Source organism: Stigmatopora nigra, chromosome 12, assembly GCF_051989575.1.
Source record: "Stigmatopora nigra isolate UIUO_SnigA chromosome 12, RoL_Snig_1.1, whole genome shotgun sequence".
In the NCBI taxonomy this organism is placed as follows: Eukaryota; Metazoa; Chordata; class Actinopteri; order Syngnathiformes; family Syngnathidae; genus Stigmatopora; species Stigmatopora nigra.
Genome location: NC_135519.1, coordinates 9,401,278 through 9,420,066, shown reverse-complemented (window position 1 = coordinate 9,420,066; position 18,789 = coordinate 9,401,278). Strand labels below are relative to the sequence as shown.

Genomic DNA, 18,789 nt, shown 5'->3' with positions numbered 1-18,789 from the left:
TATATACTTCTATAAACAATCAAAATAAAATGTTTAATCAGTTGAAAATTACAGTCATGATTATTGTTCAGTATCCGCGTTTTTAATACAATTTATTTTGGGGAATAAAGGTGCTTTGGTTGTGAAGTCACCACGTTGCATTACCGTAATGCACGTAAATCAAACAGTGCTCCAAATGAGGGGCGGCTAGCTTGACTTGTCTGTCCGAATGGAGGCTGGCCTGACCGCAATCTGCTCGTCATATATATAAGGAATCTGTTAGCCGAAGACAAGAAGTGTATACGAGTGCCAACGCGTATCCGGACAAAAATCTATACATTTTTTTAAAATTCTAATTAGACTAGCATTAACGTTTGCTCTTACTTGCGTTTAGTGTGAAGAGAAGCTATTTTAAGTTGGTTACATGGCTAACGTGCGTGTCATCAACTTGTGACTGTGTTTAGTCACAGTCTGGAAAGCTAACCAAGAAATTGGTATTTTATTTTTGCAAAATAACTCCGCCAAACGAATTAAAATAACCAATTTAAACTATACTTGGTGGATAAGGTACTATGAAAGAGGCACAGTTGGATGGATTGGGATTTGTTCCTCAAAAAGACATTGTCTATAACAAACTTTTGCCTTATGCGGATAGACTCGATGAAGAATCTAATGATATTTTGAGTAAAATTAAAGGGAATTTGGCCCGGGCTGTGCAGTTTAGAGAAATATGGCCCGGCGTGCTCTTTTGGACCAGGAAACTTTCTACGTAAGTATTAAACAACATCAACAATATCATTGTGCAACCCTCTTTTTAAATGTTATGTATTTATTGATTTAAGACCGCGTTAGTGCAATGCAATACGTTTAGTAATAACACTTGCTTTTAGTATTGTTTCTTGTAACAGGTCAACAAGTACAATTACGAAAGTAATGCTAATAATACGGTTGAGGTCATTAGTTAACTTGATATTCGTTTTAGACAGATCCAATGGTCTGGACCATTAGTGTTGAATTTGTAAGTGTCATAATGTATGTTTTGGCTCATGTATGACGATATCAATATAGTCCGGGCAGTTTTATACGAAGATCTGTTATAAAATGAAAAAAAGTGCTGAAAGTGTAATAAACTGAAAAGGAAATGATGTTGTAAATATTGGGCAATGAATGTGTACTTTTTTTTGGCAGTACCTATAACACAATGCAGTTATTAATTGTGGCGAACGGTCCCTACTTTTTTTTTTTTTTTTTTGCTTAGTCATACATCACACGGGCGCATCTGTCAATATGACATTATTCAAGAGACTGCTGTTTCATTTTATAATTTGTTGCTGTACCGATTAATCCGTTTCTGTCCCCATGTTGGCACATTGCTGTGTCCCAGAGTACCGGCTCATAGAGATGGAAAGTTCACTATGGGCTTTGACCCAGATTCTGCTTACTGCTATTATGTAGTGATACAACCGTTTCAAAACATTCAGTTTCAATGCTCCGCAGGGCATTCATGAACCCCCCCCCCCCCCCCCAACCACACACACATTTATGAAACATGTTATTTTTTGAGAAATGTGTCAATTTTGTTTTGAGGCACAAACATTTCTGTATTTCTTGAAAACCACATCTAAGTGTTTTTTATTCTTCCATAGATACATACGTCTGTATGGCCGGAAGTTCAGCAAAGAAGACCATGTACTGTTCATCAAGTTGCTCTACGAACTAGTCACCATTCCTCGTTTGGAGATCAGCATGATGCAAGGCCTGGCTCGACTCCTCATCAAACTGCTCAAGTAAGAAGTGGCCATAGGGAATGATTCTGCAAACCTGTTTACACATGAGCCTGACTGTGTCTTGTCCTTCTAAGGAAAAGAGAGCTTCTCTCAAGGGACGACCTGGAATTGCCTTGGAGGCCACTGTATGAACTGCACGACAGGATACTTTTCTCCAAGACGGAACATCTGGGTCTCAATTGGTTTCCCAAGTAGGCTTTTGTTTCTGCTACTATTTATGTTGTGACATAAATACTCCCCAACTGAGTTCGTTAGTTTAACAGTTGAACTCAAGGCTATTCCTCACCTGCCATTTAGTGCTTGAATGATTCAGTGAAACTAAACTTAAACACTGGAATTGCTGATTAATTCATAATTCAAAACAAATATGGTTCTGAAGATGCAGAGGGACTTTGCAGACTTTTTATATTCAGGCATTTTTATTGACTTAGATATACTGTACAGACCAGCCTGAAAGGAGATATATAAAAATTGTCCAACCAGCTAAGGTGAGCCTTATGCACTGCATATGTCAATCATAGTTTTGACTATGATTTTGGGGGATATTTGCAAAGTACCTTGGCCAAATATTTTCAATTGTTACAAATTGTGTAGATGCTTTAAGGTGCTCATATTTGGAGGCACCACTGTACTCTGCTTCCTTTTTATGTGTCTCTCTACATTTTCTGAAAGCTTTTCTGCTGTGTAGCCTGCACTAAATTACACCACAAGACTGTCCAAAATTCTTACCCATGCGGCATATTTGTTAACGTTTGCATGCGCCAAAATGTGCAAAGTTGGTTCCTGACTCATACAAATGAAGACGCTGATGTGCTAAATGTCCACACTTACAACTGTGTCTGCCAAGCAGTTTAAATAGTACCTCCAAAAGGAAATGGAAAAAAGGCAAGTACATATTGTAGGCAAAATGAAAAGGCAGCAGGGAGAACTTTCCTGCCCAGAATCAAAACAACAAATATTTATAAGTAGAGTGACTGTACCCTACCCATATTTTAACTTTGTTGCCATTTTTGATTGTCTCATTTAAATGTTTATTTTTGTTTTTAAAGCAAGCAGTGCGATGTGCTCTTGTATGGTGCTATGGGAACACTTTTTTAATGCAGATTTACAAGCATATTTGTTGCTGCTGATGTAAACAAGCTGCTTTGGCTGACAGCTCGCTTACCTTTATCAAACCAACACAAATGACACAAATGCACTTTGACCACAATATGTCACATGTTCAAATAATGTATAATTGAAACTTGGTCTGGTGCTGAATGTGTTCTTTTATGCCTTTGTCCCCCTTTCACATTTAGTTCTCCATGGCCCCGTTCATCTTCTAAACTCATTATGATAAAATTGATTCAGAGGTGGTAAGGACAACATCATTCCTCTTTGTGTTTTCATTTTGGATTCGTCCTTTGAAACACTCACGCATTCATCCACTCTGCAATGCATGTTAAAACGAGAGCGACAATCTGCAGCCTTGGATCAAATATTAAATCAATGTTAACATTTCATTCATATTAGAGACTGTCGCACTGCTGCTAACAGTTTTCCCCCTTAACAACTATCCTATCAAGGTATCATTCTAAAAATGCCCTTGATCAATTAGTAATGATAATACGAACTATTGCCCCTGTAGGTGCACACTGTCACACTTGTAAAATCCAACACTTCACAGTACTTGCTCATATTTTAGAGCAACATATATGCCTGTCACGTTTCTTCCCAGCCTGGACTGTGTCCAGGGAAACGTGAGGGTTCACTCCTGACGTATTATGGAATTGGTATCTCCCTCCTTGAGTGTCTATGAGCTTTTAATGGACCTCATGACTGGCTCTTGATTGACAGTTTCCCGATGCATGTATGTATGTGTTTTGTGAACTTAAAAGGTGGCATTTTGGTTTGGTGACATTCACACATGATATGACATTGGAAGACCATTGAAATACAAGTGTGAGAGCTCTGAAAAGCATCAAGCAACCAATGTGTACAGCTGGTGATTGGTTTTGGCCAGCCATTTTCAACAAGGCATGGCTTCAGTGAGCATGTGAGCACAGATAGGTGAAATTGTGGCTGAGGGGCTCCACTGCTCTGGTTATATTGGTGCAGAGTTTACAACACTTCTAAGACTTGAGTCTTGAGTATTCTGATTTTTCTTTTTAAATTTTGTTTCAACATTAACATGCCAGTACTGTGTACAGTTATTAATAGTACCATAGCTAGAGCTGTGGAACACAACCACTTCTAAATATTGGCATGCCTCTTGTGTTTAAAAAAAATACATATGCACAATTTAAAATGGTCATATTTTTAATTATTTTTTAAATCTATCCACCAGGCACGCGTGAAAGGTTTCTGTATGCATGGGGTCAAATTCAAACTGCATTGCTCTTTTTTTTAAACATTGGATTTGGCAAATATGAATGTCACCAAGATGGCTTTTTTGTCTCTTTGTAATTACAGTTCTGTTGAAGGCGTGCTGAAAACACTTGTGAAAAGCTGCAGGCCGTGAGTACATCATGTTATCCTCGTGCATGCTGCCATTTCCTCATGTGTGAATATCAAGAAGTATAATGGTGTTTATGTAAAATCAGTATGTTCTTAAATTTGAACATTGGAAATTTGTATTATACTTGAATTGTGGCTTTTATGCAACTTTTATGTAAGGGGCATCAACCATTATGGAAATATAATTCACTGCTAAATCAGTAAAAATAATAAATGTATATAAAACCTGAAATAAATTAAAATTAATTTTCAGACTTCCAATTTGTAAAAGGAATAAAAATACTGCTAAATCATCACCCAACGAAGCCGATGAATGATTTTACTGAAATGCCTTCCTTCAATCCTCTTGTAGATTGTGGACTGTGTATTTGCAGTATGACCCTGGTGTCCACAAATAAGTTGGTCCTTGACTTTGGCCACCATGGTTATATGTGCATGCATCTTAGGCGAGCACTAGGACGTCCCTCACTTCGCACTTAGTCAGATAATCCTATTATCTTGTCTAATTCTGTTTCGTGCGAGGGTATCCTGTCACTAGAATGACAGAGTGTAATTTGTGTTCAGCTGGTATAGTATCAGTGGGAGGGCAGGGCCAACTGGCCTTTGGCTGCAAGTCACTAAAGTCCCCTTAAAGAGGCTAGTGACCTGACATAACATGATCAGAGTTCATGTGTGTAGTGAAACACATAACCCCTCCAGTGGGATTATGGCTCCATTCAAACCTCTGGATTGATGCTATTACCGCTACAATGTGTGCCAGGTGTGTGGTTTATTATTTGCCCCCAGCTAAACTTAGATTTCAGAGTGACTGGTTCCATTTATTGCAGCACAGAATGTTATTATGAGGACTATTCAGTGTACGTAATTTTAATAACTATATGTATTGATTCAATCTGACTCTCTCCTGTCACAGTTATTTTCCTGAGTCTGCAACCCAGGAAATGCTGGATGAGTGGAGACCGCTTTTTTGTCCTTTTGACGTCACCATGCAGAAAGCAATCTGCTACTCTGAACTCTTTCTACCCACAACCCTTCCACCAGAGTTGCATCATAAAGGTTTCAAGTAAGAGTATACGCCTACATTTGTCAATTTTTACAACTCCGTTCCACCTGTGTCAGTGTATTTTTGCACTTACAAACCAAAATGTGTCACAACAGACTACTCATATCTGGGTGGGGGTGTAAGAGTGTAAACAGAAATGTTTGTTATACGGAGTAGTGAATAGACACATTTTGCCCATACATTTGACCCTAAAAATTATGTGCCTGTGGAACTAGTAGAGATTTTTAGCGTCTCCCCCACTAATATTATTTTTAATAATTTTCTTACAGATTGTGGTTTGAAGAGTTGATCAACTTGTGGGTATCTGTTCAGAATCTTCCAAGTTGGGAATTGGTGAGGACAGTTAATATTTGTTCAATAACCGTTAACATTATCATGTCATTTATAGTGTTTTCTCTCTTTGTAGAATCTGATGAATCTCTTTGCTCGCTTGGCCAATGACAACATTGGATACATTGACTGGGATCCTTACATTCCCAAGGTGCGTTTACATCACAACTTGCCCTGGACTGATTAATGGTTTAAAGGTACACAGGGGCTTATAAAACAAGCAATAATTCAGAAAAATGGAACGTAAAAAACAGTATAAATTAAAACACTATTTAAAAACAATATTAAAACAATAATCATTGATTCTTACCGAATGTGTTACATGTTTAATAATGAATCAAATGTTGAATTAAAAGCCAAACTCTTCGATCAAAATTTAAAACCTTTTTTTTACATTATTATTTTTTTTTCTGAATAATCCATTTTAGAGTCTTGTGATACTGTAGTACCCATTAATGTATGATCACAACATATTACTTTTTAAGAGTGAAAGGGGGTTTTCTGTTGTGCAGTATGACTGGTGTTTTTTTTGACTCAGGGTGTATATTTCACATTCCTCACTGCATGTTGGTAACAACATAGTATTATGTTTCTTTGTTGATCCTGTTCATCATAGATATTAACTAACATGTTATGTTCCTCTCTTGTGAAACTTGTTCACAACTTCACTTTCCACATTTCAGATTTTCACAAGAGTCTTGAGGAGTTTGAATCTGCCTGTGGGGACCAGTCAGATGATGTTCCCCCGATACTTGACCAATGCCTACGACATTGGCCATGTGGTGCTATTGATATCATCACTTCTGGTTTGTCCATTCTCCAGTCAATTCCCCAAAAAAACACCTTGTGAACAATTACTTTCAATTTTAGGGGGGACCGAGTAAACAAACACAAGCACAGCTCACTGGCCTTTTCAACAGCATCACATCATTTTTCCACCCATCAAACCACGGTCGCTGGTTGGTGAGTTCTCTCTTTTTTGGATCTTTTTAATCTGGTACATCTGTTACATTTCTGTAATTGTTTAACATTATGTGACAGAGCCCTATATTTGGAGCCAATATTCATTTGCATTAGAAGTGATGTAAAAGTAATAAAAAAACAGGCATGGCTGCATCTGAGCCAAAATAACCCAGATTTAAATTGATTTCTTCATATCGGACAGTCGGGCTAAGAAAAGGCCGATACCCATATACATGAAATGTCCAAATATTGGCCCAACTAATTATCAACAAATATTCTTTGGTCGACCTTTTGATATGTTCAGCTATGATTCTTTCCAACTCACGTCAGCAATATAAACACCTTGGGATCGGCTAACACATTACTTATTGCTTCCTGACTCCCTTTGGCTATTTTGGTTTGTGTGTGTAGTACAGAAATAAAAAGAAAACATGTTAGTGGGGTTGTTCATTGGTATTGAATATCAACAGGAGGAGGAGCACATGCCATTCTGTTTGCGGAAGTCCCTCATCTAGATTTGAGACGACACAACATTTATTTTTGGAAAAGGGATATGGTGTGCGGCACAGTTGGTCAGCATGTCGCAATAACATTCAATGGATCAAACTCCCATTTTTCCAGTTGGATGATTGTTATTTTTCCTGTTATTCCCGAGGCTTCCTTCTATCCTCCAAAAAGATGCATTACATGGTGGTGTTAACCATGTTCTACTCTTAGATTGATGCTATTCTTTTTACACCACATAGGACACACATCCTTCCCAAAAACTTCCACTGTCATCTAGTCAGACCACTTTTTAAGGTCTTGACTATCTTTACGATGTCTTAACTGAGGCAAAGGAGGCCTGTAGATTGTTTGTGATAGATAATATTAAGAATAATGATAGAAATATCAGCTGATAGGAGCCCTAATTGCCAAATTAGAGTACTATTTGTGCAGTTCTAGTAAGTCATAAGGGATAGGAGTAACCCAAATAAATATATTTACAGATGAAGCTCATGAAGTTGTTGCAGCGCCTTCCAGCTAGCGTTGTTCGTCGGCTTCATAGAGAGCGCTACAGGAAGCCTTCGTGGCTAACGCCGATCCCCGACACTCACAAGCTCACAGAAGATGATATCACAAAATTTGTGGAGAGTATGATGCAGCCAGTCCTGCTGGCCATGTTCAGCAAAACAGGCAGTCTGGATGCTGCTCAGGCTCTGCAGAACCTGGCTCTGATGAGGCCGGAGTTGGTCATTCCACCAGTTCTTGAGAGGTAACCCAAGTTGTATGTTTACAGTCTGCAGCTAGTTAGCTGCTCTTATCCAGAAACAAGTGTAAATGGCTATTTGTTGTTCTTTTTTCTTACGTAGGACATATCCCGCACTGGAGACTCTTACAGAACCCCATCAGCTGACAGCCACTTTGAGCTGCATGATCGGTGTAGCAAGAAGCCTGGTGTCTGGTGGGAAATACCTTCCTCAGGGTCCGACTCACATGTTGCCACTACTCATGAGGGCCCTGCCCGGTGTTGATCCAAATGACTTCAGCAAGTGCATGGTGTGATCCTTTCCGACACTCTTAAACAATTTCAGTCATTGTTATAGATGTATAAATAGCCAAATATTGCCATCCAAACAGATCACTTTCCAATTCATTGCTACATTTGTGACGCTTGTGCCTTTGGTGGATTGTTCATCTGCTCTACATGAAAAGACAGAATTGACAGAGGTGAATTTCGTTTTCCCAATTGGTTCAACAATTTAGCTATTCACATGGACTTATTTCGAAATGTGCTTAACGTTTAAGGTGGAAAGGGAATTGTGCTCAGCCTCTGCAGAATTTGAAGACTTTGTGCTTCAGTTTATGGACAGGTATGATAACTTTAAATCATACTATGACCTAATTTTGTATTTTAAAAGATTACATTATACTTTAAAAAACACTTTATGATTTGCTTTTAAATTAGTAGAAATACAGAAGTGTGTACAAGCCGAAAGTCAATCACATTAATGCACAAATAATTACACATGTATTGCAATTTTATCCAGCCCTTTTAATCCACTGTTTTTGCTCATTTGATAATGTCTCCAAGGTGCTTTGCCCTGATCGACAGCAGCACTCTGGAGCAAACGCGCGAGGAAACAGAAACTGAGAAAATGACTCATTTGGAGAGTTTGGTGGAGCTCGGTTTGTCTTCTACCTTCAGCACCATTCTCACTCAGTGCTCCTTAGATATTTTCATGGTACACATCTTCATATTCACACTTAAAATCCTACAAATGTTTTAAAAAGAGACAACAAACACTAAATTATTATCATGTTTTGGTTTTCACAGGTAGCTCTGGAAAAGGTTTTTAACTTTGCAACCACCAATATTTTTGAGACACATGTTGCTGGAAGGATGGTGGGAGACATGTGCCGGGCTGCTGCCAAGGTAATTTGTAAACATTACCACTATTCTTTCAAGTACCGTTATTTAACAAATATTTGTTGAACTAATTTCTAATTGTACCCAAGCATCTGTCATTTTCAACTAATTAGTACCACACCCAAATTGATTGAATGCTTCACAATCATGTTCCCATGTATAATAACTGTAATCTTCAAATAACGGCTTACCTACTGAAGACAATTAGAAATTTCTGCATTTGGTAAAGTGACGTCACTTAATATATACATATTTGCGTGGCTCACCACCAAGGTCTTTTTCTTTCAGTGTCACCCTGAAGAGTCTCTAAAAAAGTTTGTGCCCCACTTCTGCAGTCAAATACACCAAATCGCTGCCAGTAAGTTAATTTATAGCCAAACAAAGTGTATTCTAAAAATTTGGAACTTGAATAATTTAGGTTGTCTTCAGTTTCCTCATATACACTTTGATTTTGTTAAAATAGATGAAGAAGTCTTACATGAAGAGGAACTTGATAAGGAATTTTTGTGGAATCTTCAGTTACTGTCTGAGGTGAACCAAGCTCCTTTTCTGGTCTTGCAACAGCAATGTGTATTTTATTATTATTATTTTTAAAGTGCTTCATTCCCCATTTTTTCATCCACATGCCCCACTAGGTTACAAGAGTAGATGGCCAAAAGCTCCTGGCCTATTCTTCTGAATTGGTCAAGATTTTGCAGTTGACCCTTCACTTAAAGTGTAAGCAGGGCTACATTTTAGCATGTAACTTGCTGCATCATGTCCTCCGCTCCACTGTCCTCATATATCCTACGGAGTACTGCAGTGTGCCATGTGGTTTCCGCCAACCAATCACTGACTACCTACCAATCAAGGTAAGGACTTCTAGGTTCTCTCCCCTTTTTTTTCTCCATGATGACCATGGATGATTCTGGTTCCAAAATGTTTAAGGACTTTTTCAAAAATATCCTGTACTCAATTGTAAATTAGTCTTATCTTAGCAAGTTAGGGAACTCATTGTACATATCCAGGAGTGAGTAGAGGTGTATTAAGCACAAACTGGGCAGGTAAAGACACAATATCACATTGTTACCCTTAGCAATTCCTGTCATTTAAAGTTAAATTTGACTTCCAAAGTTAATTGTAATTGTCAAACCTCATATGTCATCTATCTATGCAGGATTGGGGCCGTCCAGGTGACTTGTGGAACTTGAACATCCGGTGGCATGTACCCAGTAAAGATGAGACTACTTTTACTTTTTATTTACTGGACATTGTCCTTAAACCAGAACTCAAAAGACTTCAAAAATATGCTGAAGGAGAACAGGAAATGACCAGGTAAAATACAACACAGTTTGTTGGAATTAACAACACTTAATGATCATTTCCTTCCAGTTGTCCCTTTTAATTAACCTTTGAAGTGCAATAGACGTACCTAGACTTTCTTTTAGGTGTTTTTTTTCCTCCCCTACAGGGATGATGTCCTACAAAGTCTTACCATTGTTCAGCACTGCCTATTGGGAGCTGGCGGTCTTATGCCTCCCTTGAAAGGAGAGCCTATATCTGAACTGTAAGCAGATCTATTTGGGATTTTGTTGCATTATTACTCTAATATGGTGCATAATGTCTAAGACTGTATTTGAATACCTTTTGAAGTCTATCCAGCAAATGTTTAATTTCATCATCGATGATATTAGTGTTGTTTGCTATTTTACCGCTTATGTCTTGTAATTTATTATTTATTGGATGCTTGATTTATATTCCTCATTATTAGTATAATATTGTGATGTTTTATAACAGGGTGCAGAGCACGGTGAATCTCGATGAAACCAAATTGTATACTGGAACAGCGTATGGTATGCTTAACATTAACTTCAGGCAGTGTCTCTTGAATGACAAAATATGTAGTGTATGAATGTTTTTTTTACATTTTTAGATGCATCAAAAGAGAACTACAGAGATTCTATTTGTCAAGTGATGAGGCAGTTGCTTCGTAAGTGACCCCTCCTCAAATTCTGATCCCTCTTCTTTCTCTTTGATGATAAATAATGATTTATTATCGTTGCAGATTATATTTTGGTAAACTCTGAAGACGACACCAAGTCTCTCTTCTCCATTATCAAGGTGAACAGAAAGCGAATTTTTTTTTTCAGTAATGTGTAGTAAAGTGTACGCCAATTCAGACTGCCATACTCATAACAAGTCTGCCTTTTTGCACATTGAATCCTTGAGGATGACTCAGTATTTCAGAAAATATAAAAAGTTATGATTTGAAGATTTAAGGAGCTTATCAGCTTTAACTATAAATCATCCTGAATTGATTTGTCATACTTATGTGATAAATTGAATTGGGTTATTGTCTTGAATGTGTCCCAGATTATCAGTGAATTGCTCCACTTCAATGGTTCCCACAAACACGAGTTTGACTCTCGCTGGAAGAGCTTCAACCTTGTGAAGAAATCAATGGAAAACCGGGTAAAATTCTTTATCATGTTGCCATCGAAAGATTCACTTTTAAATGTATCAAAATAATTTTCTATGATGCCCACCGTAAACAATGTCAACCTTGTTCTGCAGCTTCATGGCAGAAAGCAGCATATAAGAGCGCTGCTCATAGACAGAGTAATGCTCCAGCATGAAGTAAGTTGGTCTCGGCATACTTTGCAAACCATGCCATTTATAACGTTGGTACTTTTTGACTTTTCAGATGCGCAAACTGACGGTGGAAGGATGTCAGTACAGGAGCATTCATCAGGAGCTGATGAGAGATCTGTTGCGGCTCTCAACAAGCACCTACAGCCAAGTGAGGATACTTCAAAATGTTCTAGTTGTCTTTGAACCATGTGTTAATTTATCTTGTTCATGTAATTGAAATAGAATCACCATATTTATTTGCAGGTACGAGCATGTGTTCTTGATGTTTGACTTTGTAAATATATTGATTTATTTGCAGGTACGCAGCAAAGCTCAAAGTGCACTATTCACTGCACTTGGCACATACAATTTCTGCTGTCGTGATGTGATCCCTCACGTCCTTGAATTCCTCAACCCAGAGAACAGCAGCGTAACACAGCAACAGTTCAAAGTATGACATTCCTAACCTATTATGTTTCTCGATCGTGTCTATTTATGATATTTTTATCAGACGTGGCGTGTAATGTTGCCACATGGATGTCTCTGTCTTTCCAGGGTGCCTTGTATTGTCTGCTCGGGAATCAGAGTGGCGTGTGCCTTGCCAATTTACACGACTGGGAGTGTATTGCCCTGACGTGGCCTGCTATTGTACGATCTGGTCTCAGTTCAGCCATGTCCTTAGAAAAGCCCTCCATAGTGAGGCTCTTTGACGAACTTGGTGACAAAATACACCGACAGTACGAGACCATTGGCATCGACTTCTCCGTAAGCATTACTCTTAAAGGGCAATTGAATACTGTTTGATTGCGATGATCTTGGCAAGGGCGGAATCCGACAAATAAAATGAACAAGATAATATTCCTTTTATCTTTTAGATCCCTAAGGAGACCTGTGATGTGGCCAATCAACTTATGGTCACTGGAAATCCCTTTCCGAAAGAGCCCGTTCTTTCAGAAGAAGAAATATCAAAAGGTGTTGAGCGACAGGAACTCAAGAATTCAGAAGCTGGGGAGTAAGTTATTTCTCATAACATCTCATTCTATCATTTTTTTCAATATTATCCATTTGATGTCAATATGAAATTGTATATTTTTGCATCTGTTCTAGGAAGTACAAGCAGCTCATTGGTGATTTGCTGGAATGCCTTGGCAACAGAAATTTGTAAGTGATTTTATTATTTGCCACATTAGTATCCTATGTGTGTTTTTATCACATCTTCTCTTTTACTCTTGTAGACCTTGGAAATTTGAACATATCGCTATCGGCTTTTTGTCATTGCTCTTGAGAGATGACCACCAACTCCCGCCAGCAGCTGTTTTGTTTTTTGTCAAAACCTTAAACCATGACTCGCTCTACATTCGCAAGGTAAGGAGGCCCTGACTAAATCTAGGCATTAATGAAGACTAAAGGAATTAATTTTTTAAATTTTCTTATATAGGTAGCAATATCAGCTGTTGCGGGGATCATGAAACAAATAAAAAGGCCTCATAAAAAAGTGCCGGTCAGCCCGTCAGAGCTCTGTAAGAAGAACAAAGGTTTGTCCAATCTTTACATCTGCTTTGCAAAGATGATGTTATTAAACACATACAAATGTTATTTTTATTTTTAAAAAGGTACACTCACAGAGACTAATGGTGATATCGTGGCCGGGGACCGCTTAGACAACAGGTGGCTGCAGTATAATAGCAATAGCCTGCCAAGGACTCAGCAGGACTGGGATCTCTGTATTTTCGTGGAAAAGACCCATTGGGGTTACTATAGTTGGCCAAGGTTCATGTTCTTGACTGTTCCATCTGTTGTTTTGTTGACTTGGTTGCGCTATGTTGTGTTTTGCTTACCTTTTATGCATTTTGGTCACATTTGATAGGGAACTAATGATGTATGCTCCTGAGGAAGAGCAGCCCAAACAGAATCTTGCAAGAGAGGAAATGACAGAGGTTTGTGTAGATGAATGTGCACACAATGGAAACACGTGCATTTGAATCAATCACATCAATTGTTTTTTTTTTTTCTTATATAATAGTGGGAGCAGATCATCTATGACCATTTCTCGGACCCAGTATTCATCAACCAGTTTGTTGAGTTTCTCTCTCTAGAAGATCGAAAGGGCAAAGACAAGTTTAGCACACGACGATTCTGTTTGTTCAAGGTGAGCAAACTTGTGTGTGCTCTCAGGGTTAACAAAAGTCCTTTAAAATCCATCTTTTCTTCTCTTTTTCTAGGGTTTGTTCCGCAATTTCAGCGACGCCTTCTTGCCTCTGCTTCAACCTCACATGGAGCGCTTGGTAGCAGACACCCATGAGAGTAAGCAGCGTTGTGTTGCGGAGATCATATCTGGCCTAATCAGAGGTTGCAAGCATTGGAATTATTCAAAGGTGTGGTTTTACCCAGAAATTAGTATTTTTTTTACCCTACATAAAATTGTTTGGATTTACCTTTTATATAAATGCTTCGCAGGTAGAGAACCTTTGGAAAGTGTTGTGTCCACTCCTCCGCACAGCATTATCCAACATCACTGTAGAAACATATGCAGACTGGGGGACATGCATTGCCACTGCCTGCGTAAGTCTTACTACTTAGTGTTAATATAGTCTACTTTTTCTTTTTTCCCCCCAAATCTTCAGTTTATGACATTTTAAATGCTGTCTTTTCCCTCCACAGGAGAGTAGAGACCCTCGCAAACTTCACTGGCTATTTGAGATGCTCATGGAATCGCCAGTCAACGGCGAGGGAGGCTCATTTGTCGATGCTTGGTCAGTGAAAGAATCGCAAGCCCAAGTACTATTGTTGAAGGGATGGATCATTTTAATTAATTAGTTTTTTCTTCTTCTCCCAGTCGTCTCTATGTGCTACAGGGAGGCCTTGCTCAGCAGGAGTGGCGTGTGCCAGAGCTCCTTCACAGATTGTTGCAATATCTGGAGCCAAAACTGACTCAAGTTTATAAGAATGTACGCGAGCGGATTGGAAGGTGTGGATAGATTATCTTCTGTATTTCTTTACTCTTATCCTTTCCATATCATAAGGTTTTCATCCAATGCTAGGAATTCAATGTTTTTGCTGGCAATTTTTAGTCTGATCTAACTAATGTCATATCATATAAGAATACTACATGTAATTTAGATTTTCCTCTACAATTAGTACATACACCTTCTGTGTATTTTAATTGGATGATTTCCTCAAAGTAAAACCTATCAGTTTCTATGAAGCAGAAAACTAAATAACTTTATAAAAGAAAAAAACTCATTTATGTATAAACATCTTCTGTCTGCCACCTTTTCAGCGTGCTGACCTACATCTTCATGATAGATGTCAACCTGCCTTACACTCAGCCAACCAGCTCGCCACGCATCTCGGACTTCACCGACAGAATTTTGTTACAGCTCAAGCCCCTGACCGAGGGCGACGAGGAGATCCAGAATCATGTGACTGAGGAGAATGAGGTGGGAGAACAGGATGAGAGAACACAAGCCATCAAACTTCTCAAAACAGGTGAGTTAACACTAATCGACCCATCTGAAAAGTATTTACATGCGTCAACTTGATATGGTTTTAGTGTTGAAGTGGCTGATTGCAAGTGCTGGACGCTCTTACTCCACTGCTGTACCAGAGCACCTGCGCTTACTGCCCCTACTCTTCAAGGTAGGTTTCTTGAAACTTCCACTTACATGCTATACCATCGTATTTACCTCCATATGCATGGTTTCAATAGGGAGCACAAATGTGTTACTTTGAAGGGATAATCTTAAGAAAAGTCATCACACATGCTATTTCTGAGATCCTGTATGAATCTAAAGTACACTATTGGGTTCAATATTTTAAGGAATTCATTAATCCAGTAAAGGTTGTTTTCTTACTGCAAAACAGAAAATAACCAAAAATAGTAAATGTGACTGCTGACATCTACTGGTGAAAGAGTATAGCAAGTTTCATGCACATATAAGTATACCCTTAATTCAGTGATCTTTTAGTTACTATGATGGATTATATTGGAGAAAATTTAAAATAAAGTCAAAATGACCAATAACATCATCTCTGTGATTTCAGATTGCACCTGTTGAGAATGATGACAGTTACGATGAGTTGAAGAGAGATGCAAAGACCTGCCTGTCTCTTATGTCACAGGGGCTCCTCTATACAGAGCAGATCCCTATGGTTCTTAAAGCCTTGCAGGAGGTAAGCAGATGGGTTTACACCTATTGTGGCTCCTCCCGTTTTTTTGTTTGTTTGGGCTTTCAGTGCGAGCAATCTCTTGTAATATGCACGGTTAGTGGTGCAGACATGTTCATAACCATAATCAATGATAGCATAACCACTTTGTGATTTTTGTAAGATATTAAATTAGTGATCGAACACACTTTTTGCCCATCAGGTCCAAATTGGTATTGGAGATTTTTTTTTCTTCAAAGACAGATGACTAAATGGTCAATGTTTTTGCACTGGTATGACTCGGTTCAGCCCATTATTGACATGCTGTGACATTGCGTGTGTATCTGTGTTTAGATTGCAGACAGCAGCTCCTGGCATGCACGCTACACTGTGCTCACATACCTCCAGATCATGGCGTTTTACAACCTGTTCACCTTCATGAGTGACCAAAAAGCAGTGAATGACGTTCGGGCGCTGGTTATAAAACTGTTGGAGGATGAGCAGCTAGAGGTAAAAGCCAAGCAAATTAGTTTTAGTTTGAAAATGAAAAACAGATTAGTGGGGTTTGTGTGTCCATTATAATAGAATTGTCACTCTCTGTATAGGTATCTATGCATGCATGCTTGCTTGTTCTGCCACTCTTTAGCTTAAAGCAAGTGATTCAGCATTCAACTCCTGCCTCCCCATTCTCATCCTCCAAGACCCCTCCCTCTGGTCCTCTAACTGTTGCTATGGAAACCACAGGCTGCAGTAATCTGTTGCTATGGAGATAACTTTCAGATTGAAGAGTGGGGGATGGCTAGGAGTCGTCATTTTTGTTTAGCCTCTATACATTTATCTAGCGAGGTGTGAAACCGCTTGCCGAGGTGCCCCTGTCCTCATTCTTAGTGCTAAATGTTCCATGTATCTTGAACTTCTCGACATCACTGATTTAAAATTACCAAATAGCATGAGCACTTCTTGTCAATACTTGCATAAATAGAATGGAAATGGCAATTTTGGTTTACAAATGATCATGTTACACAGATAGAATGGCAATTTTGGCCTAGAAATGATGTCATTTTTTTATCATTGTCAAACTTTTTTTAAAGACATAACTAACATGGACCAACAATAATAACAAAATTACCAACGCCATTCATTGAATTGCTTTTATAGTGTTGAGGTGTACACTTAATTTCCAGCCCAAACATGCACACACAATCTACTTTCACCATAGGTAAGAGAAATGGCTGCAACTACACTCAGTGGCTTCCTCCAGTGCAATTTCCTCTCCATGGACGCACCGATGCAGGCTCACTTTGAGACTCTTTGTAAAACTCGCCTACCCAAAAAGAGGAAGAGGAGCATTGGCTCAATTGTGGACACTATACCTTCTGCAGGTGAGCCTAAGCTAAATTGTAATTTATTATAATTTGGATAAATTCAATGGAAAATATAAATTTAAATATTAAGTGCAAATAAATTGAGCTTTTTCAAGTGACAAATTGTACCTCATTTTAATATTGTGTTGTCACAGATCTGGTCCGGCGCCACGCAGGTGTTCTCGGGCTGAGTGCTTGCATTCTCTCCAGCCCATATGATGTCCCTACCTGGATGCCCCAGCTATTAATGGACCTCAGTGCCCACCTCAATGATACCCAACCCATTGAAGTATGCATTTTTGATTGCTCTAAGCTTTCCTTCCATGTTGCTCAATGAACCGTAATGTTGTAACCTGGATGTGTATTCCTGCAGATGACTGTGAAGAAAACCCTAACCAACTTCAGGAGGACACATCATGACAACTGGCAGCAGCATAAGCAGCAGTTTACAGATGACCAGCTGTTGGTTCTGACTGACCTTCTGGTGTCCCCGTGTTACTATGCCTAGAATTTGGTAAAGCATTTTAAAAATACAACCCAAAGGAATATCCTTCATATTACTATGCTTTTTCATTCACTTATTTGCTGTGATTTTTGACAGTTGAGTAGCATTTCTTTCTTGTATACCACGCCCTCACCCCTATATTTTGTTTTGCTTCATTTTTTTTGTAGACTGCACCCAGGCCAACCTGTTTTGCGGAAGTCGCTGCTGTTCCAAGACACCGACCGGAAAGTGGCACACAAAATTCTTTGAAATGTTTTGTGTTGTGTAGCTCATTCTTCTATACTTAATATTTAAGGAACAATCAAGGCAGGGATGGATTACCTGCAGTGTATAGCACTTCTTCTGTACAGTTTTCTTTTGTTTGTTTTGTTTTTTGAAGGGGATTGATCGTGTGTGTGTTTATGCGTAGTGAAAAGGTATGGTGTGGCGGACACTCTAATTTTCTCAGGATTGCATCGGCCAAGACTAAATTCTGAGCTAAACAGATTTCCCAATGTAGGGCATGTTCTATATCATCATCATCATCTTCCTATGGTTGAAGTGTTTGTTAAAAAAAATGAAGAATGACAAAAAAAACATTAAGGATGAAACTCTTTGACAGTATCACAATGTCTGTTTGGCTGTTTATGAATTGCTTGAGCAAATATGCACAAACTTGACATATTTATTTATTTATTTATGAGTAGCGTGTTTCTGCAGGTTTAGTTGGTTTGGTGGCTGAGATTTGGGGCAGGGGGAGTACTGGAACCTATTTTTGTGTCCACTTGCAAAGAAAAAGGAGAGGATGAACTCCCCTGTCCGTTTTAGTGAGCACCTGAGCACTTTTCAAGGTCCCCCAGTGCGAGATGTCATTCACTATGCCGAACCATCGTCTCAAATAACCATTGATCCCCTCATTTTTGCGGATTTTCTTTTGATTTTTATTTTCCTCTTGATTGTTTTACCATAGCCTAATGCCTTGAAAAAGTTCAAACATTTGAAGCATTTAGTCTGTACCTCACCTTTTATAGTGTAGTGCCAAAATTGCTTTTTGGTAGATGTATTGTTGCCCATTGTATGATATTAATAAATTGTTTATAAATTTAACAGAGTCCTTGTTACATTTATTTATATGAACGAACAAAATGATATGAAAT

At 38.6% G+C, this 18,789-nt stretch overlaps 1 protein-coding gene across 2 annotated transcripts; it reads left to right on the top strand.

Moving 5' to 3' along the window:
* Positions 1–167: 167 nt before the first annotated feature.
* psme4a (proteasome activator subunit 4a) lies at positions 168–18,739 on the top strand. 2 transcript variants are annotated; one of them, XM_077729620.1, is made up of 47 exons: positions 168–748; positions 1,626–1,766; positions 1,841–1,957; positions 4,218–4,262; positions 5,176–5,325; positions 5,595–5,658; positions 5,732–5,806; positions 6,339–6,461; positions 6,526–6,618; positions 7,608–7,873; positions 7,971–8,157; positions 8,239–8,328; positions 8,407–8,471; positions 8,693–8,843; positions 8,936–9,034; positions 9,317–9,386; positions 9,492–9,559; positions 9,664–9,879; positions 10,185–10,342; positions 10,479–10,574; positions 10,805–10,860; positions 10,941–10,997; positions 11,073–11,128; positions 11,381–11,479; positions 11,582–11,644; positions 11,712–11,807; positions 11,958–12,089; positions 12,194–12,403; positions 12,514–12,650; positions 12,746–12,799; positions 12,874–13,003; positions 13,077–13,158; positions 13,252–13,408; positions 13,506–13,575; positions 13,662–13,787; positions 13,861–14,013; positions 14,096–14,200; positions 14,300–14,391; positions 14,475–14,606; positions 14,919–15,127; positions 15,192–15,277; positions 15,683–15,811; positions 16,139–16,294; positions 17,004–17,166; positions 17,304–17,437; positions 17,522–17,662; positions 17,821–18,739. In XM_077729620.1, exons 1-46 carry the CDS (start codon positions 552–554, stop codon positions 17,654–17,656), a joined length of 5,490 nt encoding a protein of 1,829 aa, XP_077585746.1. In that variant the 5' UTR covers positions 168–551; the 3' UTR covers positions 17,657–17,662; positions 17,821–18,739. The 2 variants fall into 2 exon arrangements, with proteins under 2 accessions (XP_077585746.1, XP_077585745.1); XM_077729619.1 differs by having other exon boundaries at positions 13,077–13,173.
* Positions 18,740–18,789: the final 50 nt, after the last annotated feature.